Below are 22,787 nucleotides of genomic sequence, written 5' to 3'. Positions count from 1 at the left end.
ACTGTCCCCTATGTACAAGAATATAACTACTATAATACTGCCCCCTTTGTACAAGAATATAACTACTATAATACTGCTCCTATGTACAAGAATATAACTACTATAATACTGCCCCCTATGTACAAGAATATAACTACTATAATACTGTCCCCTATGTACAAGAATATAACTACTATAATACTGCTCCTATGTACAAGAATATAACTACTATAATACTGCCCCCTATGTACAAGAATATAACTACTATAATACTGTCCCCTATGTACAAGAATATAACTACTATAATACTGCTCCTATTTACAAGAATATAACTACTATAGTACTGCACCCTATGTACAACAATATAACTACTATAATACTGCCCCCTATGTACAAGAATATAACTACTATAATACTGCCCCCTATGTACAAGAATATAACTACTATAATACTGCCCCCTATGTACAAGAATATAACTACTATAATACTGCCCCCTATGTACAAGAATATAACTACTATAATACTGCCCCTATGTACAAGAATATAACTACTATAATACTGCCCCCTATGTACAAGAATATAACTACTATAATACTGCCCCCTATGTACAAGAATATAACTACTATAATACTGCCCCCTATGTACAAGAATATAACTACTATAATACTGCTCCCTATGTACAAGAATATAACTACTATAATACTGCCCCCTATGTACAGGAATATAACTACTATAATACTGCCCCCTATGTACAAGAATATAACTACTATAATACTGCTCCCTATGTACAAGAATATAACTACTATAATACTGCCCCCTATGTACAAGAATATAACTACTATAATACTGCCCCCTATGTACAAGAATATAACTACTATAATACTGCCCCCTATGTACAAGAATATAACTACTATAATACTGCCCCCTATGTACAAGAATATAACTACTATAATACTGCCCCCTATGTACAGGAATATAACTACTATAATACTGCCCCCTATGTACAAGAATATAACTACTATAATACTGCTATTGTGGAGAAGAATCTTGAAATTTTAGTAATTGAATCTTTGTTTGAGTGAAGAGGAAATTGGGGGGTAAGTAGAGGAGAGGTCGCCTCTGGGGTGTCAGCAGGGGTCTCTGTGTTTTTATCTTCAGCTGTATGTAGTTAATAAAGTTGTGTCATTGGATCTGTGCAGTGTCGGGATGACTCTCGGGCTCCAGGTTCCTTACGTTCCAGCTTCTCATATAACCTCCTGGTATTTGCGTTGCTTTATCATTGATCTGGTCGCGCACACCCTGATATCTGGCCTGACACATTGTAGCGGTGTAATGTACATGAACTGTAAATCTGGTGCCGTTTCGCTCTGCGTTCCATCGTCCGTGCGCTTTGATTTGACAGGCGTATATTTTTCTGACCCCCGGTACATTACACAGGAGATGTGTGAGCGATGTGTACACTACGATTAACATTACCATAAAACATACACCTACCCTGCCTGTCAGGCTCCGCGCAGCTTCAGGAAGAGATTTTTATGGTTTTATAAATTTCATGGAATTTATAAATGGATCTAACTACTGATATTGAACACTGATCTGATGTGCTGCACCGGAATCAGGGGTGGAACACGATGACATTATTTATTTATTTTTCTTTGTCTTTGTTAAAGAGGACCTGTCACCAGATTTTGACCACCCTGAGTAACAATTCCTGCTGGTAAAGGGTTACTAGTCCTCCCCATATCACCTAAAATTAGCTCTCAGTGAGGCCCTGTACCTTAATTACAGATGGTTTTCTGATATGCAAATTAGCTTTTCTGACTCATGTCTGGTGTTTGTGACTCTTCTCTCTCTCAGGCTGGCAGTGAGCCACGCCCCATTATTCTGACTTACAGCTCTGTTTCTCTTCAAATCCCTGTTCTGCCTCCTTGTACTTATGGACCACCTGCTAATTTTCAACTACAGACATATAAAGCTCTATGTACAGATGGGAAATATTGGGGCACATTTACTTACCTGTCCCTGTGCGATCCCCGAGGTGCGTTGTCTGACGATCCTGCAGAGCTGCCGCGATTCACCAAGATAGTGTGCCCGATACCCTGTATGTGTCGCTTCCCCGTTGAGGTCCGCCGGAGTTCACCTTCTTCTTCCCAGTGCATGTAAGTGCAATTTTAAAAATTTGTGTTACCCGCCGGAAAAACGCGATTCAGGCCCTTAGTAAATGACCCCCATTGTGTCAATTTTTTTACACGGTGCCTTTTGTTACATTCATGACACGTTACCAGTGATCCTCGCAGTTCCTTTAACTTTCTAATAATAGCAAACTGTACACTATGGGGCTTATTTACTAAAGGTCTCGCAGTCCGCATTTTCTTCGGGTTTCCCAACTTTTCAGGGATCACGGCTAGGATTGTGTTGCAATCACGCCGGCTTTCGCGCGACACAAATCGGGGAGCGGGCCATCGGAAGATCCGACGGATTCGGACTAAGCGCAGGATTTAACATTTCAATTTGTGTCGCAAGACAATGCACTCACATGCACCGGGAAGAAGAAGGTGAACTCCTGGGGACCTGAGCGGGGAAGCGACACATGCAGGAAATCGGGTGCACGATTTTCTTGAATCGTGGCAGATGTGCATTCCGGCGGACATTCCGGATCGGGGATCGTGCAGGGACCAGGTGAGTAAATGTGCCCCTATGTATGTGATTACATGAAATCACAGCAGCCTCCTTGGAGGATTGAAAGTAGTAGAAGTCCATGTGGTCAGATACATGCATGGGGTACAGTTTGCTATTGTTAAGAGGCTAAAGGACCTTAGGTGATGTCACTCTGGTTGCTAGACATGAACTGTGACCAGTAAGGAAGCATAAGGCGTGGTGAGAATTAGATGGGAGGGGACGGCCGACTCCCCCCCCCTCCTTTTGATGCCAGTGAATATAACATAAAATGTGATTTATGTGGATGTAAGCGAAACAATTTTTAGCTAAAATAAGGATGTCAGTCAGTGAATAGAGCTCTATAGGAACCTGTCACTGGCTGTATATGTGCAAATGTGCTGACAGATTCCCTTTTTACTAGTTTTCTAGTTGTGCACCTGGGGGGAGGGTTATACTCGCGTCTCTTCTCGGCCCTTCCATTTCAGACAGCCATCAGTGATGACATCACTTTCATTGCTTATGTGATGCCGGAGCCAATCCCTGGTCTCGGTAGTCACTATTGGGGCCAGTGATTGGACCAGCAGTGGCATATGTGGAACGGAAGTGTCGGGAAGAGATGTGCCTGACAATGGACGTCGTCTCTAAATCCAATGATCATCCGCAGGAGAAAATTTAGCTTTTACTTCTATTTTGTCGCAAATTGTGGCCTTTTAGGGTCTTTTGGCAAAAGCAAAAATCCACTTAATTACGAACCTCTGTTAATTTGGTCGGACACTTCTTGGGTTTCCCTGTGATTTCTACTTCCTTTTCCCTCTGGATAAACAGGAAATGACTTCTCAGCCAATCAGTGGCAGAGATAGGTCACAGAAATGGGTCACCTCTGGAGTTTCTGATTGGTTCAGTGGCTACTTCCTGTACATCAAGAAGGAGTAGGATGTTGAGACCAGGGGGGGTCTCAAGCAGTGTTATATTGGGGGTAGCAGGGAATCTATGAGACCGGTAAAGCTTCCATTCTTATAACCGATTCTGCCTCCCCACCAGAAACCCCCTTTAAATTGTTGTGTCGTACTCCACCCTCTAGGTGTTGTGCCTATTGTCTTTCTTCAAATATGGGTGCTATTCATTGACTTCAAGACTTAAAGGGGTTGGCCCAAGTTTTAGTGCCATTTGGTGGTGGTCTGACCACTGGTACCACATCCAATCCTTGGATAAGGGATAATATTACCACATGGGGCAAACCCTTTTAGTTGAAAGTTCTGGATTCAATGTAAAATCTGTAGAGCTTGGGCAAATGTTTCCTACTCAAGGGACACCAGGTTCTCCATGGTCACCGTAGTCCCTGGGACCTGGGTGTGACAAAGCTACACCCCATCAGCTCATCAGATACTGTACCCAAACATCTTCAGGCCTAGGGTGGATATCCCTGGCCCTGGGGTATGTATCCGCTCTTGACATGGTGATGACATTGCATTTGTTGCACATGGGACATCTGTGCCAATCCCTGGCCTAGAACCGGCCGGTTAATGTCAGGGATCGGTCATGATGTTACGGTGAATGGGACATCATCAATAATGGTGATATGTGGAAGATACCAAGGGAGCCACAATGTCCTCTCCATGGGCTCGAAGAAGTTTAGCCTTTTTGTCAATTGACTGGCATCGGTTGTAGGTGTTACCGATTGGGGTTGAACCTCAACGATGAACTGGATCTTCTGAAAGAAGTCTGGGTTTGGGTCCTTGACGCCGACTAGAACATTGTGGTTCGGATCTTCTCAACACTGCTCGGAAACCAAAATCTCCTGTATCTGTGACTAGTATTGATTTCCCTGTGTGTCTTGTCCTCCGTCCATTACTCCTCTTATCGTCTTCCCATTGTCCTGTAGATGGAGACTTTCCGGCTTTATTCTATCTCCTCGTTTTATGTTCTGCACAATGAAAACCTCTGATAACCCCTACACCCCCCCCCCCCAAATAAATGTTATCTGCCAGCGACCTGACCCACATCTACAGAGAGTCATCTCTCTATGATTATTATCATTATTAGGGATGTTTTATTATAGAATTCTAGTAATTATTACTATTATTTTATATGACTCTATTATATTCCACATCAGGTCAGTGATATTATTCCATCTTATCAGTGTATTACGCTACACATCACACATTGTGCCGGGTTATATGATTATTTCACGAGGGATAGCACTATGTTATTTTTAGTCATTCCATTTTCTATTGGTGGTGCAGTAAAAATGGTGGAAATATTATTTCTTCTTTTGATTTTTTTGTTAACAGATAATAGGAATTAGTAGTAGTGTCTTACATTATTACTATAATTGATAGTATTTTGTATTATTTAGAACATTTTTTTGCATTATTATTTATTATGTTATTGTTTATATTATAGTATCATTATATATATATATATAAGTTTATTTTGCATTTTGTATCATTTTTATCATATAAATTAATTTATTATTATATCAATTAATTTTTTATTAATTTAATTCATTTATTACATTATTAATTTTTTTTTTTTGTAAAGAATACAATACAAGGTTCTATTCCATCTACAAGATCAATTACATGGAAGGTCATTTTTACAAAGAAAAGTTTTCCTTTTTTGAAGGAATTCTGACATCTAAATCCATCATGATAAACCAGGGACACTTACTCATAGATCCAGGCCCCCGGGACTGTGGTATCTTCTTATATTTGTCTCCTTCCTTCTAAAATCTAATTTTATAAATGAGCCCCTCTGTGATGTAGCTTTACAGACTGTTATACTGTCTCACTCGCCGACTTGCTGCAGGAAGTGCCTACTACACAAGTGCTGAGGTAGCAGGAGCAGATTAAGTCATTGTAACAGCCTGTGAAGCTGCAGCACCGAGGGACTCTGGTAACATATTTTAGAAGGAAGGAGGATAACACATATAAGAAGGGGGCTGCTATGGTCCTAGCATTGGTACCCCCAATCCTGTATAATACACCAGTATCCTAACTATGTAATGGGGGGGGGGGGGCTGCTGTGGTCCTTGTATTGGGACCCCACTTCCTTTCACTTTTGTATAAGACATCAGTATTAGAAGTGGTCCTTGCTATGTAATGGGGGGCTGCTATGATCCTAGCATTGATACCCCCACTCCTGTATAAGACACCAGTATTAGAAGTGGCCCTTGCTATGTAATGGGGGGCTGCTGTGGTCCTGGCGTTGGTACCCCCACTCCTGTATAATACACCAGTATTAGAAGTGGTCCTCGCTATGTAATGGGGGGCGGCTGTGGTCCTAGCGTTGGTACCCCTACTCCTGTATAATACACCAGTATTAGAAGTGGTCCTTGCTATGTAATGGGGAGCTGCTATGATCCTAGCATTGGTACCCCTACTCCTGTATAAGAAACCAGTATTAGAAGTGGTCCTGTCTATGTAATGGGGGGCTGCTGTGGTCCTGGCATTGGTACCCCCACTCCTGTATAATACACCAGTATTAGAAGTGGTCCTTGCTATGTAATGGGGGCTGCTATGGTCTTAGCATTGGTACCCCCACTCCTGTATAAGACATCAGTATCAGAAGTGGTCCTTGCTATGTAATGGGGGGCTGCTGTGGTCCTGGCATTGTTACCCCTACTCCTGTATAAGAAACCAGTATTAGAAGTGGTCCTTGCTATGTAATGGGGCGCTGCTATGGTCCTAGCATTGGTACCCCCACTCCAGTATAAGACACCAGTATTAGAAGTGGTTGTTGCTATGTAATGGGGGGCTGCTATGGTCTTAGCATTGGTACCCCTACTCCTGTATAAGACACCAGTATTAGAAGTGGTCCTGTCTATGTAATGGGGGGCTGCTGTGGTCCTGGCATTGGTACCCCCACTCCTGTATAATACACCAGTATTAGAAGTGGTCCTTGCTATGTAATGGGGGCTGCTATGGTCTTAGCATTGGTACCCCTACTCCTGTATAAGACACCAGTATTAGAAGTGGTCCTGTCTATGTAATGGGGGGCTGCTATGGTCTTAGCATTGGTACCCCTACTCCTGTATAAGACATCAGTATTAGAAGTGGTCCTGTCTATGTAATGGGGGGCTGCTATGGTCCTAGCACTGGTACCCCCACTCCTGTATAAGACACCAGTATTAGAAGTGATCCTTACTATGTAATGGGGGGCGGCTGTGGTCCTAGCGTTGGTACCCCACTCCTGTATAATACACCAGTATTAGAAGTGGTCCTCGCTATGTAATGGGGGGTGGCTGTGGTCCTAGCATTGGTACCCCCACTCCTGTATAAGACACCAGTATTAGAAGTGGTCCTTGCTATGTAATGGGGGCTGCTATGGTCTTAGCATTGGTACCCCTACTCCTGTATAAGACATCAGTATTAGAAGTGGTCCTGTCTATGTAATGGGGGGCTGCTATGGTCCTAGCACTGGTACCCCCACTCCAGTATAAGACACCAGTATTAGAAGTGGTCCTTGCTATGTAATGGGGGGCTGCTATGGTCCTAGCACTGGTACCCCCACTCCAGTATAAGACACCAGTATTAGAAGTGGTCCTTGCTATGTAATGGGGGGCTGCCCCCTCCCCCCAGTTAATCACTGTATGACTTCAGCCGTAGACTATACAGAACACACAAATAAATTTTGCTTTTAATTGTTTCAAGTTTATGATCTCATCTAAATACAATCTCCATAAACTTAAAGTACCCAGCTGCACGTGCCCACATGAAAAACGAGAAAAAGACCATAAAAAATGAAAAGTAAAAAAATAACTTAATAGCAAACAAAAAAAAGAGGGAAATATATGGCAGCTCCGTTACATCTGGTGCCACTAAGTGCTGCTCCGCTTCCCATCGCTCGCTTCCCTCTGCGCATTCCATGGAGCGGCGGCATCTGAGGACATTGAAACATTGTATCAGCCATGGACTGTGTATTAAAGGGGCGGCGTGCTTGTTTTTGTCTCTTTTTGTTGCCGCAGGATCGGCTGATGTATCTGCTGCCAGGTTATGTTTGACATTAACTCGTCCGCTGAATGCCCCCATATGTTCAAGTAAAATTAACCCCCCATTGTCTCATTGTTCTCTTTCAGACAATGCAATAAAACCTCACCCGGGAGCGACAGTTGTGACCTGATGTGCTGCGGCCGAGGATACAACCCTTACATGGACACGGTGGTGGAGCGCTGTCACTGCAAATACCATTGGTGTTGCTACGTAACGTGCAAAAAATGTGAGAGGACCGTGGAGAGATATGTTTGCAAATGAAAAAAGACAACAGGAAAAAAAAAAACAAAAACATTTTTGTATCCCTTACAGGACCTCACCCAAAACAAACAAAAAAAAACAACAAAAACCAAAGCACTAGCCACGGTCGGGAAGTTCTCCTGAATGGAGACGTTCAATGAATTGTGCCAAATGAGATACTAAGTAAGGAAAGCGTCAGGACCGACATGAATGTTTTTAAAATTACACAAAACCCCCCCCCCCCCAAAAAACTCTGGTGGCCACGACCACCTCCGAACACTTCCGGGTGTCTGCCATATTGTAAATACTCATGGCTCACGTACTTTGTGGAGAGGTGGGTCAACCATGGTACTTCGGTGACCGACGAAAAGGGATTATTTTATAAGAAACCTGTGAAGAAAAAATATTCTGAACTGGGCTCCGTAGCTCTTTTTTATTATGGGCACTAGCTGGAAAAAAAAAACTGAGTGCAATGAAACCCGTTTCCAGATCACTTTTTACGAAAATGTAACGCTGGACCGGAGATACAAAATAGAGGATGTTGAGAAACCTCCAACCACTGCGGTGGGGGACAAGTCAAAAATATAGGAAGCTATCAAAGAAATTTTGCCAATTTTTTTTTACAGTATTTGAGAATTTCCAGTAATGGGGGAAGGGAATGTTTTTGAAAATTTCATAATATATTCTACAAAGTGACCCAAACTGGAGTGTCCTCTTTAAAGAGGGACGTTCGCCGACCTTCACAAACTCCGATAGGTGGCGTTTTGTTGATTCTGGAATAACTGGAATATTTTCTCTAGCCCTCACCGTCCCCGACTAGTCAGAGGCATTCGTTTTAGCACCCAGAATGCTCCATGGGTTCAGCCCACTTGACCATGTAGCTCCTCATTTACAAACTAAAGATTCTGATAGCTCGTGAATAGAGATGCGCACGCCCAACCTTCGAGTTCGGCATTTGGAGAGCCAATCCGGCAAATGGACAAACTAATGATTAGCCATGGCTAAGATTGGCCAGGAGGGCACCCATGGACACCCCGGCCAATCATAGCCATGTCTAGTAGTAAGGGGCATCCATTTGCTGGATTGTGTGTTCGACCACCAATCCAGGAATATGCCCAGGTCAGGCGGCCGAACCTGAACTTGAACGTTGGGACTGGTCAACTCTACTCGTGAAAGATGAGGGCTAGAAAAAAAAATTCCGACTGTGCCGAAATCAGTGGGGCGACACCTATTAAAGGAGGAAAAGAGGTGGAGTTAGAGGAGGTGGTGAAAAGTGCCCTTTACGTATTGTTTACATTCTTCAGAATTCCGTTCCAAGCATCTCAAGTCGAGGCCCAGACAACAGTGTCCTGCCACTGTCGGTGGATGTACAAATTTTTGTTTTTTTTTGTATGCAGAACCTACAGAGAGAGATATTTATAAATATAGCATTTACTTTTTCTTTATTCTACCTTTTTATATATATTATTATAAATGTAAGTAAACCGCTTAACGTTTGTATGAAATAAAAGCCAAAAAAGGTGAAAAAAAAATACACACAATGGTTTCCTCAATTAGAAGTTTTATATTCATTACATTTAACTGTTTTATGAAAAAAAAAACTATTTGTGGGTTTTCGTGAGAGTGGGATGTTTAATTTTGGAGACTCACATAACAGCACTTTTTATGGATATCAAAAAATAAACAATTAAAAGGGTGGACAATTAATGTCTACTTTAGAATTATCAATATTTTGCCCGGGAGTACTGAAAAAAGAACAACCAATGGAGAAATCAAGAAGGCTACCCATCCACGGGATAGGGCCTAACTTGCTGATCAGTGCTGAGACCCCCCCCGCAAATCACGAAAACAAGGGGTCCGATGGGACCACGGACCACGTACCTCTGTCGGACCCCCTGTCGCTCCTCAGACTAATGGAGCAGACGGCCGCACATGACTGTTCTGCTCCATTACTCTCTATGGAGCTGACGGAAATTGCGCCGCGCCGCGCTCACCGATCTCCGTCAGCTCCATAGAGATTAATGGAGCAGAACAGTCATGTGCGGCCGTCTGCTCCATTAGTCTGAGGAGCGGCGAGGGGTCTAACGGAGGTACATGGGACCCCATCATACCCCTCATTTTCGTGATTTGTGGAAGTCTCTGCATTGAGACCCCCTCTGATCAGCAAGTTAGGCCCCATCCCGTGGATAGGGCTTAACCTTTTTTTCTTGGGAAAACCCCTTTAAGGGTGCTGTTTGCATTGCAATCCCAAAATCTTGGTGGCCATACACTCTAGATAGATAGCTGTCAACTCAACTGATTTTTTCAGGACTGGCCAACCCACTAGTGTCTATAATGATAATGCCCCAACTGTCCTCTGATGGTAGACGCCAAGGAAAGAAGGGTCGGCCATTTTGAAATTCAACATCCCTGATTCTTTCTTCTCAAAGTAGATGAGTCAGTGTTACACAGGTATACAGGGGGTCAGTAAAATATCTGAACAGAAACTGACTAAGACGAGTCAACTACCTTATATGTTTGATGTTGCTGATGACTCTCCTCCAATGGTAGATGTTGAGAGAAAGAGTCGGACATTTTGAACTGCAATATTTCTCAATATAAACCAGTAGAGCGTAGAAGTCAGACCATTTATCAATCCAAAAATCACGGGAGGCATGAGTACAGCTTCCGGACACCGCTCCGGCCTTCTGTATGGCCGGTATTACTTACTACACATAGTAAGGGTTATCAGTGTAATATCATATATAGGAGAGTTGTGTGATAAATAATATGGATTATTTTTAAGATTGTGATTTAAAAAAACTTAAAAAATGTAACAGATGCCACAACTTGGAACTGATGACCAGGTGATTAGGAGACTTTTCAGGGGGAAATGATCAGAAATGGATTCATTAATCCTACAACGGAGACATTTGGTCTAACTCGTGGAGTAACAAAGTATTGGAGGAAACGCATTATACGTTTCCATTCAGTTTCTGGAGTAAAACTTAAAAAAATTATACAGCCATTTTTTTCAGCAAAACTTGTGATTTTTGTAATAATTGACGTCAAGATGTTAGCCGGGTGGGCATACATTCGGCACCATGGATAGAAGGAGGTGTGACCCCTCCCCTCTCCATGTCCTATCTCTTTCCTGTGTACGGAGTGGTATGGGTCCACTCAACACTAGTTGTGATCATTAATGGAAATAATGTTGCATTGTATTTAGGTTCTTAAAGGGGATGTCTGGTTAGAAAACTGATTCACAATCACCCTATAAGGGGAGTCTGATTTTCCTTGCCTGAAGCCGTGATGAGGTAAGAGCATCTCTCACTGGTAGAGGGACTTGATAGATTCATTACATCTCAGTCTATTGATTTCCGGGAGGATGGTGTAACGCCTTTATTCTCCTGGTGAGGCGCTGCAGGGAAAATGAACACTTCCTTGCACAGATGACAGCTGATCACTATGGAAAATAATATTTCACCAGGTCGTTTTGTGTATCCTGCCAAAAGCAGAAAGTGGACGATCCCTTTGAGAAATAAATAAGCAACCTGTAGGATGTAGAGAACCATAATAGGCCCCTTTAAAATGGTTGGCGGGTTATTAAGAGTGGATGCAACAAGCGCAGGTCTTGATATCCATCTTCAGTCGCACAATGGGCCAAATATACTCAGAGGCTACAGAATTTTGCTATAGCCTGCTCCCCGCTCCAACACGCCCACTGGGTGTGGAGGTGGCATAAGCGCAAAAAGCCACAATACCTGGCTGCATGGCAAGAATTTATGACTTTATTATACCTTGTACATCACAATATCCCGTCCCCCTACACCTACATGGTGTAGTGGCATCACATGGTACCATTGTATGGTATCAGCTATGAACCCTTATGGAATATTATAACTCATGCTCCCCCCTTCAATGCGGTCTAGAGATTCCTCATGGAACTATTTGTGTAAATTACCATACAAGTGCCATGTGTTAGATATTACTTACTATTGAAGACATCATGACTTGTACGCCAGTCTATCCAGGGGCGTATGCCACCGCCTGCCAGATTTACTATAGCCTGTGCCAGAATACTCGCCAAGGTCAAAGATGAAATATATGCCAGGTAGGACCTGGTATAAATTTAATTTTGGCGAACTAGTCCTGTATAGTATTTACCAAGAGGTCGGACCCTCCTAATATACCCGGTGCCGGGATACCATGTGCCGGTGCTGGGATTATTAAAGGAAACCTACCACCATGGATCTACCTACTAAGGTAGATCCAGTGGTAGGTGCATCTAACGAATGTAAGGATAGCCCTTTTTAGGGCTAATCCTTTAGTCCCCACAATCTTTTAGAAAGTTTAATGGCCTTGATATGCAAATTTTCCAAAGAGGCTACAGGGGTGTGGAGTAGGCGGGGCTGAGGCTACACGACGCGGCTCTCCACGCCCCAGTAGTCTCTTTGATCCTCCTACCAGATATCATCAGCGCGCAGCTACAAGGAGCTGCGCGCACTCGTCCGCAACGCATGAGTTCTGCTCATGCGTATTAGTTCCGGCTTTGGAGACGAGATCGCACAGCCGCTGGCCTGTGTTCTGCGCATGCGCAGAACTCCGGCTTCGAGGACGAGTGCGCACAACTCCTTGTAGCTGTGCGCTGAAGATATCTGGTAGGAGGATCAAAGAGGCTACTGGGGTGTGGAGTATCCTTGCCTTGTAGCCTCAGCTCCAGCTACTCTATGCCCCAGTACCCTCTTTTGAAAATTTGCAAGGGCTATCCTTATATTCGTTAGATGCACCTACCACCGGATCTATCTCGGTAGGTCCGTGGTGGTAGGTTTCCTTTAAGAATGGCAAAGAAAAGCCTTATCAGAGCGCAGAGCTTCCTTACTGGCTCTTATCCTCCTCCCTCCTTCTTTCACCATCTGCTTTTGCACTCAGTAATCTCTGCTGAATTCTATCTTGCTAGCAACAAGACAGAAGCTCAGTGAGGTGTTATATTACATAGAAGTCTATGGAGAGAGAGCAGCAGTGAGTCACAGCAGCTAGGTCTCTTCCCATCAGCCTAGAGAGGACTACAAAACCTCAGATACAGTGGGGGGAAAAGTATTTAGTAACCCCCCCAATGGTCCAAGTTCTCCCACTTAAAAAGATGAGCCTCAACTATGAGAGACGAAATGTGAAAACAAACTCAGATTGTCCCATGGTCTGTTTGATTTCTAAAGAATTTATTTGCAAATTATGGTGTAAAATAAGTATTTTCGTCTTATAACAAAGGTTCACCTCACTACTTTGTTATTTCCTTTGTTGGCAATGATCATCATACGTTTTCTGTAAGTCTTCACAAGGTAGGTACTCACTGTTTCTGGTATGTTGGTCCACTCCTCCATGAAGATCTCCTTTGGAGCAGTGATGTTCTGGGGCTGTCGCTGGTCAACACGGACTTTCAACTCCCTCCAAAGGTTTTCTATGGGGTTGAGATCTGGAGACTGGGGAGGCCGCTCCAGGACCTTGAAATACTTCTTATGACCCCGCTCCTTTGTTGTCCTGGCGGTGCTGGGGATCATTGTCATGCTGAAAGACCCAGCCACGTTTCAGTTTCAATGCCCTTGATGATGGACGGAGGATCACACTCAAAATCAGTTTCCACCAAACATGGCAAGTTGTGTTCTACTTTGTGTTCTACTTTGGTTTCATCTGACCATATGACCTTCTCCCAAAGATCTTCTGGAACATCCAAGTGCTGCCTAGCAAACTTCACATGGGCCCAGGTATGTACTGGCCCCATCAGGGGGACACATCCGGCACTGCAGGAGCCGAGTCCCTGGTGGCCTTGTGTGTTACTGATGGGAGCCCTTGTTACATTGGTCCCAGTTTTCTGCAGGTCAGGAGGTCCCCCGTGTGGTTCTGGGATTTTTGCTCACTGTTCTTATGATTATTTTGACCCCGCAAGGTGGGATCTTGTGTGGAGCCCCTGATGGAGGGAGATTATCAATGGTCTTGTAAGTCTTACAATTTTGAATGAATTCCATTATTTCTCCCACAGTTGATTTCCGCACACCGAGCTGCTGCTTATTGCAGATTCAGTCTTCTCAGCCCGGTGCAGACGCCCCCCCTCCATCACCAGGGATGTACACATCGGGGTTTCCCCAGGGAGAAACCTACACTTTCAGCCGCTCCCTCCATTTCCTTGCTCACATGGCCTGCTAGAGACCTGCCAGGCTGTGTACACGGCCTCCGTACCTGATACCAAGCCCTGTGATCATCGCCTTGTGCCAGGCCGCACCAGCCAGCCACTCAGGTAATCAGGACCCCGGCTTCTTCCAGCCACCGAAAAAGGCTAGGGCACGGTGGGGGATGTTGCAGATACAGAGACAATCAGAGAGAGACAGAGATAGTCTGAGACAGACAGATACAGTCAGAGACACTCAGAATCAGAAAGGGCCAGAGACAATCAGAGACAGTCGTAGTAAACTGGAGTCAGAAACGGTCAGAGAGAGACAGAGACAGACACAGTCAGAGAAAACCGGAGTCAGAGACAGAAACAGACAGTTGAAAACAGACAGACAGTTAGAGACACTCAGAGACAGAAAGGGTCAGAGACAACCAGAGGCAAAGACAGTCAGAGACAGTCAGTAACAGAGGCAGTCGGAGACAGAGACAGTTAGAGACAGCTAGACAAAGGCAGAGACACTCCGAAACAGAAACGGTTAGAGAGACAGTCAGTCGGAGACACAGAGACAGTAGAAGAGAGAGAGAGAGATGCATGTAAAACATTTTTGTTAACCCAATCTATTTGTTGGCTTACAGCAGTTATTTGCTATCTGGGGCAATGCCGGGGGTTACAGCTAGGTAGAAAAATATATATTTATATTTTTTTTTTTAAGAAAAAGGGTTTTCTGGTAATTCCAGCTTCCTGTCTGCAGGATATCCACATTCTCTATGGGACTGTCATATATAACTGGAATGCCCCTTTAACATCTTCAAGGACTTGATCTACCCAAAAATGTATATAAATGAAGCCCTAGAAGCCATGATGGATCTCACACTGACTTACAGGTAACCTAAGGACAGGACTGACACACGGCGTGGAAGTTTTGGGGTGGAGTAACATTTCTCGACTGTGATTCATTGTTTTTTAGCAATTAAATTTCATTAAAATCACTCCCCCCCTCCCCCACCCTCCAGTCACTCGGCTGCAGGTTTGGGCCAAGGTTAGAAAAATAACTTTTCTGTGTTCCCTGATTTTATACAGAGACTAATGATCACACAGAGATGAAGAACATTGAGTATAAAGATGGCGGAGATAACATCTGCAGAGAGAGGATTAGCACATGCTACCTCCCAGCTATATACTGCACCACACAGCCCTGCCAGGGAATATAGGGGGGGTCAGGTCACAGCTGGGGTCAGCGGAGATACAGGGGATATATACTGCACCACACAGCCCTGCCAGGGAATATAGGGGGGGTCAGGTCACAGCTGGGGTCAGCGGGGATACAGGGGAATATATACTGCACCACACAGCCATGCCAGAGAATATAGGGGGGGTCAGGTCACAGCTGGGGTCAGCGGGGATACAGGGGATATATACTGCACCACACAGCCCTGCCAGGGAATATAGGGGGGGTCAGGTCACAGCTGGGGTCAGCGGAGATACAGGGGGATATATACTGCACCACACAGCCCTGCTAGGGAATATAGGGGGGGTCAGGTCACAGCTGGGGTCAGACGGGATACAGGGGGATATATACTGCACCACACTGCCCTGCCAGGGAATATAGGGGGGTCAGGTCACAGCTGGGGTCAGCGGGGATACAGGGGGATATATACTGCACCACACAGCCCTGCCAGGGAATATAGGGGGGGTCAGGTCACAGCTGGGGTCAGCGGGGATACAGGGGGATATATACTGCACCACACAGCCCTGCCAGGGAATATAGGGGGGTCAGGTCACAGCTGGGGTCAGCGGAGATACAGGGGGATATATACTGCACCACACAGCCCTGCCAGGGAATATAGGGGGGGTCAGGTCACAGCTGGGGTCAGCGGGGATACAGGGGATATATACTGCACCACACAGCCCTGCCAGGGAATATAGGGGGGGTCAGGTCACAGCTGGGGTCAGCGGGGATACAGGGGATATATACTGCACCACACAGCCCTGCCAGGGAATATAGGGGGGTCAGGTCACAGCTGGGGTCAGCCGGGATACATGGGATATATACTGCACCACACAGCCCTGCCAGGGAATATAGGGGGGGTCAGGTCACAGCTGGGGTCAGCGGGGATACAGGGGGATATATACTGCACCACACAGCCCTGCCAGGGGATATAGGGGGGGTCAGGTCACAGCTGGGGTCAGCTGGGATACAGGGGGATATATACTGCACCACACAGCCCTGCCAGGGAATATAGGGGGGGTCAGGTCACAGCTGGGGTCACCCGGGATACAGGGGATATATACTGCACCACACAGCCCTGCCAGGGAATATAGGGGGGGTCAGGTCACAGCTGGGGTCAGCGGGGATACAGGGGGATATATACTGCACCACACAGCCCTGCCAGGGAATATAGGGGGGGTCAGGTCACAGCTGGGGTCAGCGGGGATACAGGGGATATATACTGCACCACACAGCCCTGCCAGGGAATATAGGGGGGGTCAGGTCACAGCTGGGGTCAGCGGGGATACAGGGGGATATATACTGCACCACACAGCCCTGCCAGGGAATATAGGGGGGGTCAGGTCACAGCTGGGGTCAGCGGGGATACAGGGGATAAATACTGCACCACACAGCCCTGCCAGGGAATATAGGGGGGGTCAGGTCACAGCTGGGGTCAGCGGGGATACAGGGGATATATACTGCACCACACAGCCCTGCCAGGGAATATAGGGGGGGTCAGGTCACAGCTGGGGTCAGCGGGGATACAGGGGATATATACTGCACCACACAGCCCTGCCAGGGAATATAGGGGGGTCAGGTCACAGCTGGGGTCAGCCGGGATACATGGGATATATACTGCACCACACAGCCCTGCCAGGGAATATAGGGGGGGTCAGGTCACAGCTGGGGTCAGCGGGGATACAGGGGATATATACTGCACCACACAGCCCTGCCAGGGAATATAGGGGGGGTCAGGTCACAGCTGGGGTCAGCGGGGATACAGGGGGATATATACTGCACCACACAGCCCTGCCAGGGAATATAGGGGGGGTCAGGTCACAGCTGGGGTCAGCGGGGATACAGGGGATATATACTGCACCACACAGCCCTGCCAGGGAATATAGGGGGGGTCAGGTCACAGCTGGGGTCAGCGGGGATACAGGGGATATATACTGCACCACACAGCCCTGCCAGGGAATATAGGGGGGGTCAGGTCACAGCTGGGGTCAGCCGGGATACAGGGGATATATACTGCACCACACAGCCCTGCCAGGGAATATAGGGGGGTCAGGTCACAGCTGGGGTCAGCGGAGATACAGGGGGATATATACTGCACCACACAGCCCTGCCAGGGAATATAGGGGGGGTCAGGTCACAGCTGGGGTCAGCGGGGATACAGGGGATATATACTGCACCACACAGCCCTGCCAGGGAATATAGGGGGGGTCAGGTCACAGCTGGGGTCAGCGGGGATACAGGGGATATATACTGCACCACACAGCCCTGCCAGGGAATATAGGGGGGTCAGGTCACAGCTGGGGTCAGCCGGGATACATGGGATATATACTGCACCACACAGCCCTGCCAGGGAATATAGGGGGGGTCAGGTCACAGCTGGGGTCAGCGGGGATACAGGGGGATATATACTGCACCACACAGCCCTGCCAGGGGATATAGGGGGGGTCAGGTCACAGCTGGGGTCAGCTGGGATACAGGGGGATATATACTGCACCACACAGCCCTGCCAGGGAATATAGGGGGGGTCAGGTCACAGCTGGGGTCACCCGGGATACAGGGGATATATACTGCACCACACAGCCCTGCCAGGGAATATAGGGGGGGTCAGGTCACAGCTGGGGTCAGCGGGGATACAGGGGGATATATACTGCACCACACAGCCCTGCCAGGGAATATAGGGGGGGTCAGGTCACAGCTGGGGTCAGCGGGGATACAGGGGATATATACTGCACCACACAGCCCTGCCAGGGAATATAGGGGGGGTCAGGTCACAGCTGGGGTCAGCGGGGATACAGGGGGATATATACTGCACCACACAGCCCTGCCAGGGAATATAGGGGGGGTCAGGTCACAGCTGGGGTCAGCGGGGATACAGGGGATATATACTGCACCACACAGCCCTGCCAGGGAATATAGGGGGGGTCAGGTCACAGCTGGGGTCAGCGGGGATACAGGGGATATATACTGCACCACACAGCCCTGCCAGGGAATATAGGGGGGGTCAGGTCACAGCTGGGGTCAGCGGGGATACAGGGGGATATATACTGCACCACACAGCCCTGCCAGGGAATATAGGGGGGGTCAGGTCACAGCTGGGGTCAGCGGGGATACAGGGGATATATACTGCACCACACAGCCCTGCCAGGGAATATAGGGGGGGTCAGGTCACAGCTGGGGTCAGCGGGGATACAGGGGATATATACTGCACCACACAGCCCTGCCAGGGAATATAGGGGGGTCAGGTCACAGCTGGGGTCAGCCGGGATACATGGGATATATACTGCACCACACAGCCCTGCCAGGGAATATAGGGGGGGTCAGGTCACAGCTGGGGTCAGCGGGGATACAGGGGATATATACTGCACCACACAGTCCTGCCAGGGAATATAGGGGGGGTCAGGTCACAGCTGGGGTCAGCTGGGATACAGGGGGATATATACTGCACCACACAGCCCTGCCAGGGAATATAGGGGGGGTCAGGTCACAGCTGGGGTCACCCGGGATACAGGGGATATATACTGCACCACACAGCCCTGCCAGGGAATATAGGGGGGGTCAGGTCACAGCTGGGGTCAGCGGGGATACAGGGGGATATATACTGCACCACACAGCCCTGCCAGGGAATATAGGGGGGGTCAGGTCACAGCTGGGGTCAGCGGGGATACAGGGGATATATACTGCACCACACAGCCCTGCCAGGGAATATAGGGGGGGTCAGGTCACAGCTGGGGTCAGCGGGGATACAGGGGGATATATACTGCACCACACAGCCCTGCCAGGGAATATAGGGGGGGTCAGGTCACAGCTGGGGTCAGCGGGGATACAGGGGATATATACTGCACCACACAGCCCTGCCAGGGAATATAGGGGGGGTCAGGTCACAGCTGGGGTCAGCGGGGATACAGGGGATATATACTGCACCACACAGCCCTGCCAGGGAATATAGGGGGGGTCAGGTCACAGCTGGGGTCAGCGGGGATACAGGGGATATATACTGCACCACACAGCCCTGCCAGGGAATATAGGGGGGTCAGGTCACAGCTGGGGTCAGCCGGGATACATGGGATATATACTGCACCACACAGCCCTGCCAGGGAATATAGGGGGGGTCAGGTCACAGCTGGGGTCACCCGGGATACAGGGGATATATACTGCACCACACAGCCCTGCCAGGGAATATAGGGGGGGTCAGGTCACAGCTGGGGTCAGCGGGGATACAGGGGATATATACTGCACCACACAGCCCTGCCAGGGAATATAGGGGGGGTCAGCGGGGATACAGGGGATATATACTGCACCACACAGCCCTGCCAGGGAATATAGGGGGGGTCAGGTCACAGCTGGGGTCAGACGGGATACATGGGATATATACTGCACCACACAGCCCTGCCAGGGAATATAGGGGGGGTCAGGTCACAGCTGGGGTCAGCGGGGATACAGGGGATATATACTGCACCACACAGCCCTGCCAGGGAATATAGGGGGGGTCAGGTCACAGCTGGGGTCAGCGGGGATACAGGGGATATATACTGCACCACACAGCCCTGCCAGGGAATATAGGGGGGGTCAGGTCACAGCTGGGGTCAGCGGGGATACAGGGGATATATACTGCACCACACAGCCCTGCCAGGGAATATAGGGGGGGTCAGGTCACAGCTGGGGTCAGCGGGGATACAGGGGATATATACTGCACCACACAGCCCTGCCAGGGAATATAGGGGGGGTCAGGTCACAGCTGGGGTCAGCGGGGATACAGGGGATATATACTGCACCACACAGCCCTGCCAGGGAATATAGGGGGGGTCAGGTCACAGCTGGGGTCAGCGGGGATACAGGGGATATATACTGCACCACACAGCCCTGCCAGGGAATATAGGGGGGGTCAGGTCACAGCTGGGGTCAGCGGGGATACAGGGGATATATACTGCACCACACAGTCCTGCCAGGGAATATAGGGGGGGTCAGGTCACAGCTGGGGTCAGCGGAGATAAAGGGGGATATATACTGCACCACACAGCCCTGCCAGGGAATATAGGGGGGGTCAGGTCACAGCTGGGGTCAGCGGGGATACAGGGGATATATACTGCACCACACAGCCCTGCCAGGGAATATAGGGGGGGTCAGGTCACAGCTGGGGTCAGCGGGGATACAGGGGATATATACTGCACCACACAGCCCTGCCAGGGAATATAGGGGGGGTCAGGTCACAGCTGGGGTCAGCGGGGATACAGGGGGATATATACTGCACCACACAGCCCTGCCAGGGAATATAGGGGGGTCAGGTCACAGCTGGGGTAAGCGGTGATACAGGGGATATATACTGCACCACACAGCCCTGCCAGGGAATATAGGGGGGTCAGGTCACAGCTGGGGTCAGCGGGGATACAGGGGAATATATACTGCACCACACAGCCCTGCCAGGGAATATAGGGGGGGTCAGGTCACAGCTGGGGTCAGCGGGGATACAGGGGATATATACTGCACCACACAGCCCTGCCAGGGAATATAGGGGGGGTCAGGTCACAGCTGGGGTCAGCGGGGATACAGGGGATATATACTGCACCACACAGCCCTGCCAGGGAATATAGGGGGGGGTCAGGTCACAGCTGGGGTCAGCGGAGATACAGGGGATATATACTGCACCACACAGCCCTGCCAGGGAATATAGGGGGGGTCAGGTCACAGCTGGGGTCAGCGGGGATACAGGGGGATATATACTGCACCACACAGCCCTGCCAGGGAATATAGGGGGGTCAGGTCACAGCTGGGGTAAGCGGTGATACAGGGGATATATACTGCACCACACAGCCCTGCCAGGGAATATAGGGGGGTCAGGTCACAGCTGGGGTCAGCGGGGATACAGGGGAATATATACTGCACCACACAGCCCTGCCAGGGAATATAGGGGGGGTCAGGTCACAGCTGGGGTCAGCTGGGATACAGGGGGATATATACTGCACCACACAGCCCTGCCAGGGAATATAGGGGGGGTCAGGTCACAGCTGGGGTCACCCGGGATACAGGGGATATATACTGCACCACACAGCCCTGCCAGGGAATATAGGGGGGGTCAGGTCACAGCTGGGGTCAGCGGGGATACAGGGGGATATATACTGCACCACACAGCCCTGCCAGGGAATATAGGGGGGGTCAGGTCACAGCTGGGGTCAGCGGGGATACAGGGGATATATACTGCACCACACAGCCCTGCCAGGGAATATAGGGGGGGTCAGGTCACAGCTGGGGTCAGCGGGGATACAGGGGGATATATACTGCACCACACAGCCCTGCCAGGGAATATAGGGGGGGTCAGGTCACAGCTGGGGTCAGCGGGGATACAGGGGATATATACTGCACCACACAGCCCTGCCAGGGAATATAGGGGGGGTCAGGTCACAGCTGGGGTCAGCGGAGATACAGGGGATATATACTGCACCACACAGCCCTGCCAGGGAATATAGGGGGGGTCAGGTCACAGCTGGGGTCACCCGGGATACAGGGGATATATACTGCACCACACAGCCCTGCCAGGGAATATAGGGGGGGTCAGGTCACAGCTGGGGTCAGCGGAGATACAGGGGATATATACTGCACCACACAGCCCTGCCAGGGAATATAGGGTGGGTCAGGTCACAGCTGGGGTCACCCGGGATACAGGGGATATATACTGCACCACACAGCCCTGCCAGGGAATATAGGGGGGGTCAGGTGACAGCTGGGGTCACCCGGGGATACAGGGGGAATATATACTTATCTATTACTGTGTTTAGTATTTTCATCTAAGGAGCTGGGAAATTGTTGCAAAGACTAAAAGGAAGCCTGTGAGTCCTCCTTCCTCAACTCCTAAAAAAAGCCACTCATAGAGAAAGCCTGTGAGGCCTGCTTCCCCCACCCACTCAGAGAGAAAGCCTGTGAGTCCTGTGTCCTACTCCCACTCATAGAGAAAGCCTGTGAGTCCTGCTTCCCCCACCCACTCATAGAGAAAGCCTGTGAGTCCTGCTTCCCCCACCCACTCATAGAGAAAGCTTGTGAGTCCTGATTCCCCCACCCACTCATAGAGAAAGCCTGTGAGTCCTGTGTCCTACTCCCACTCATAGAGAAAGCCTGTGAGTCCTGCTTCCCCCACCCACTCATAGAGAAAGCCTGTGAGTCCTGCTCCCCCCCACTCATAGAGAAAGCCTGTGAGTCCTGTTCCTCCCCGCCACTCATAGATAAAGCCTGTGAGTCCTACTTCTTCCACCCACTCATAGCGAAAGCCTGAGTCCTGCTCCCCCCCACTCATAGATAAAGCCTGTGAGTCCTGCTTCCTCCAAACACTCATAGAGAAAGCCTGTGAGTCCTGCTTCCCCCACCTACTCATAGAGAAAGCTTGTGAGTCCTGCTTCCCCCACCTACTTATAGAGAAAGCCTGTGAGTCCTGCTCCCTCCTCCCTCTCATAGAGAAAGCCTGTGAGTCCTGCTCCCCCCCCACTCATAGAGAAAGCCTGTGAGTCCTGCTTCCCCCACCCACTCATAGAGAAAGCTTGTGAGTCCTGATTCCCCCACC

General features: G+C 48.6%; 1 protein-coding gene across 3 annotated transcripts in view; it reads left to right on the top strand.

The window, feature by feature from the left end:
- The window catches only part of WNT11 (Wnt family member 11), a 132,593-nt gene extending 124,493 nt beyond the window's left edge, over positions 1 to 8,100 (top strand). For all 3 annotated transcript variants that reach the window (XM_072133919.1, XM_072133918.1, XM_072133917.1), the window contains one exon: positions 7,715 to 8,100. In XM_072133919.1, coding sequence (XP_071990020.1) covers positions 7,715 to 7,889 — 175 coding nt within the window. In that variant the 3' untranslated portion in view covers positions 7,890 to 8,100. The remainder of the gene's footprint in view (positions 1 to 7,714) is intronic.
- The last annotated feature ends 14,687 nt before the right edge of the window (positions 8,101 to 22,787 follow it).

The sequence above is a fragment of the Engystomops pustulosus genome, chromosome 2 (assembly GCF_040894005.1).
Source record: "Engystomops pustulosus chromosome 2, aEngPut4.maternal, whole genome shotgun sequence".
NCBI classification, from domain to species: Eukaryota; Metazoa; Chordata; class Amphibia; order Anura; family Leptodactylidae; genus Engystomops; species Engystomops pustulosus.
The sequence above is the reverse complement of the archived record's forward strand: the minus strand, read 5'-3'. Positions and strand labels throughout refer to the sequence as shown.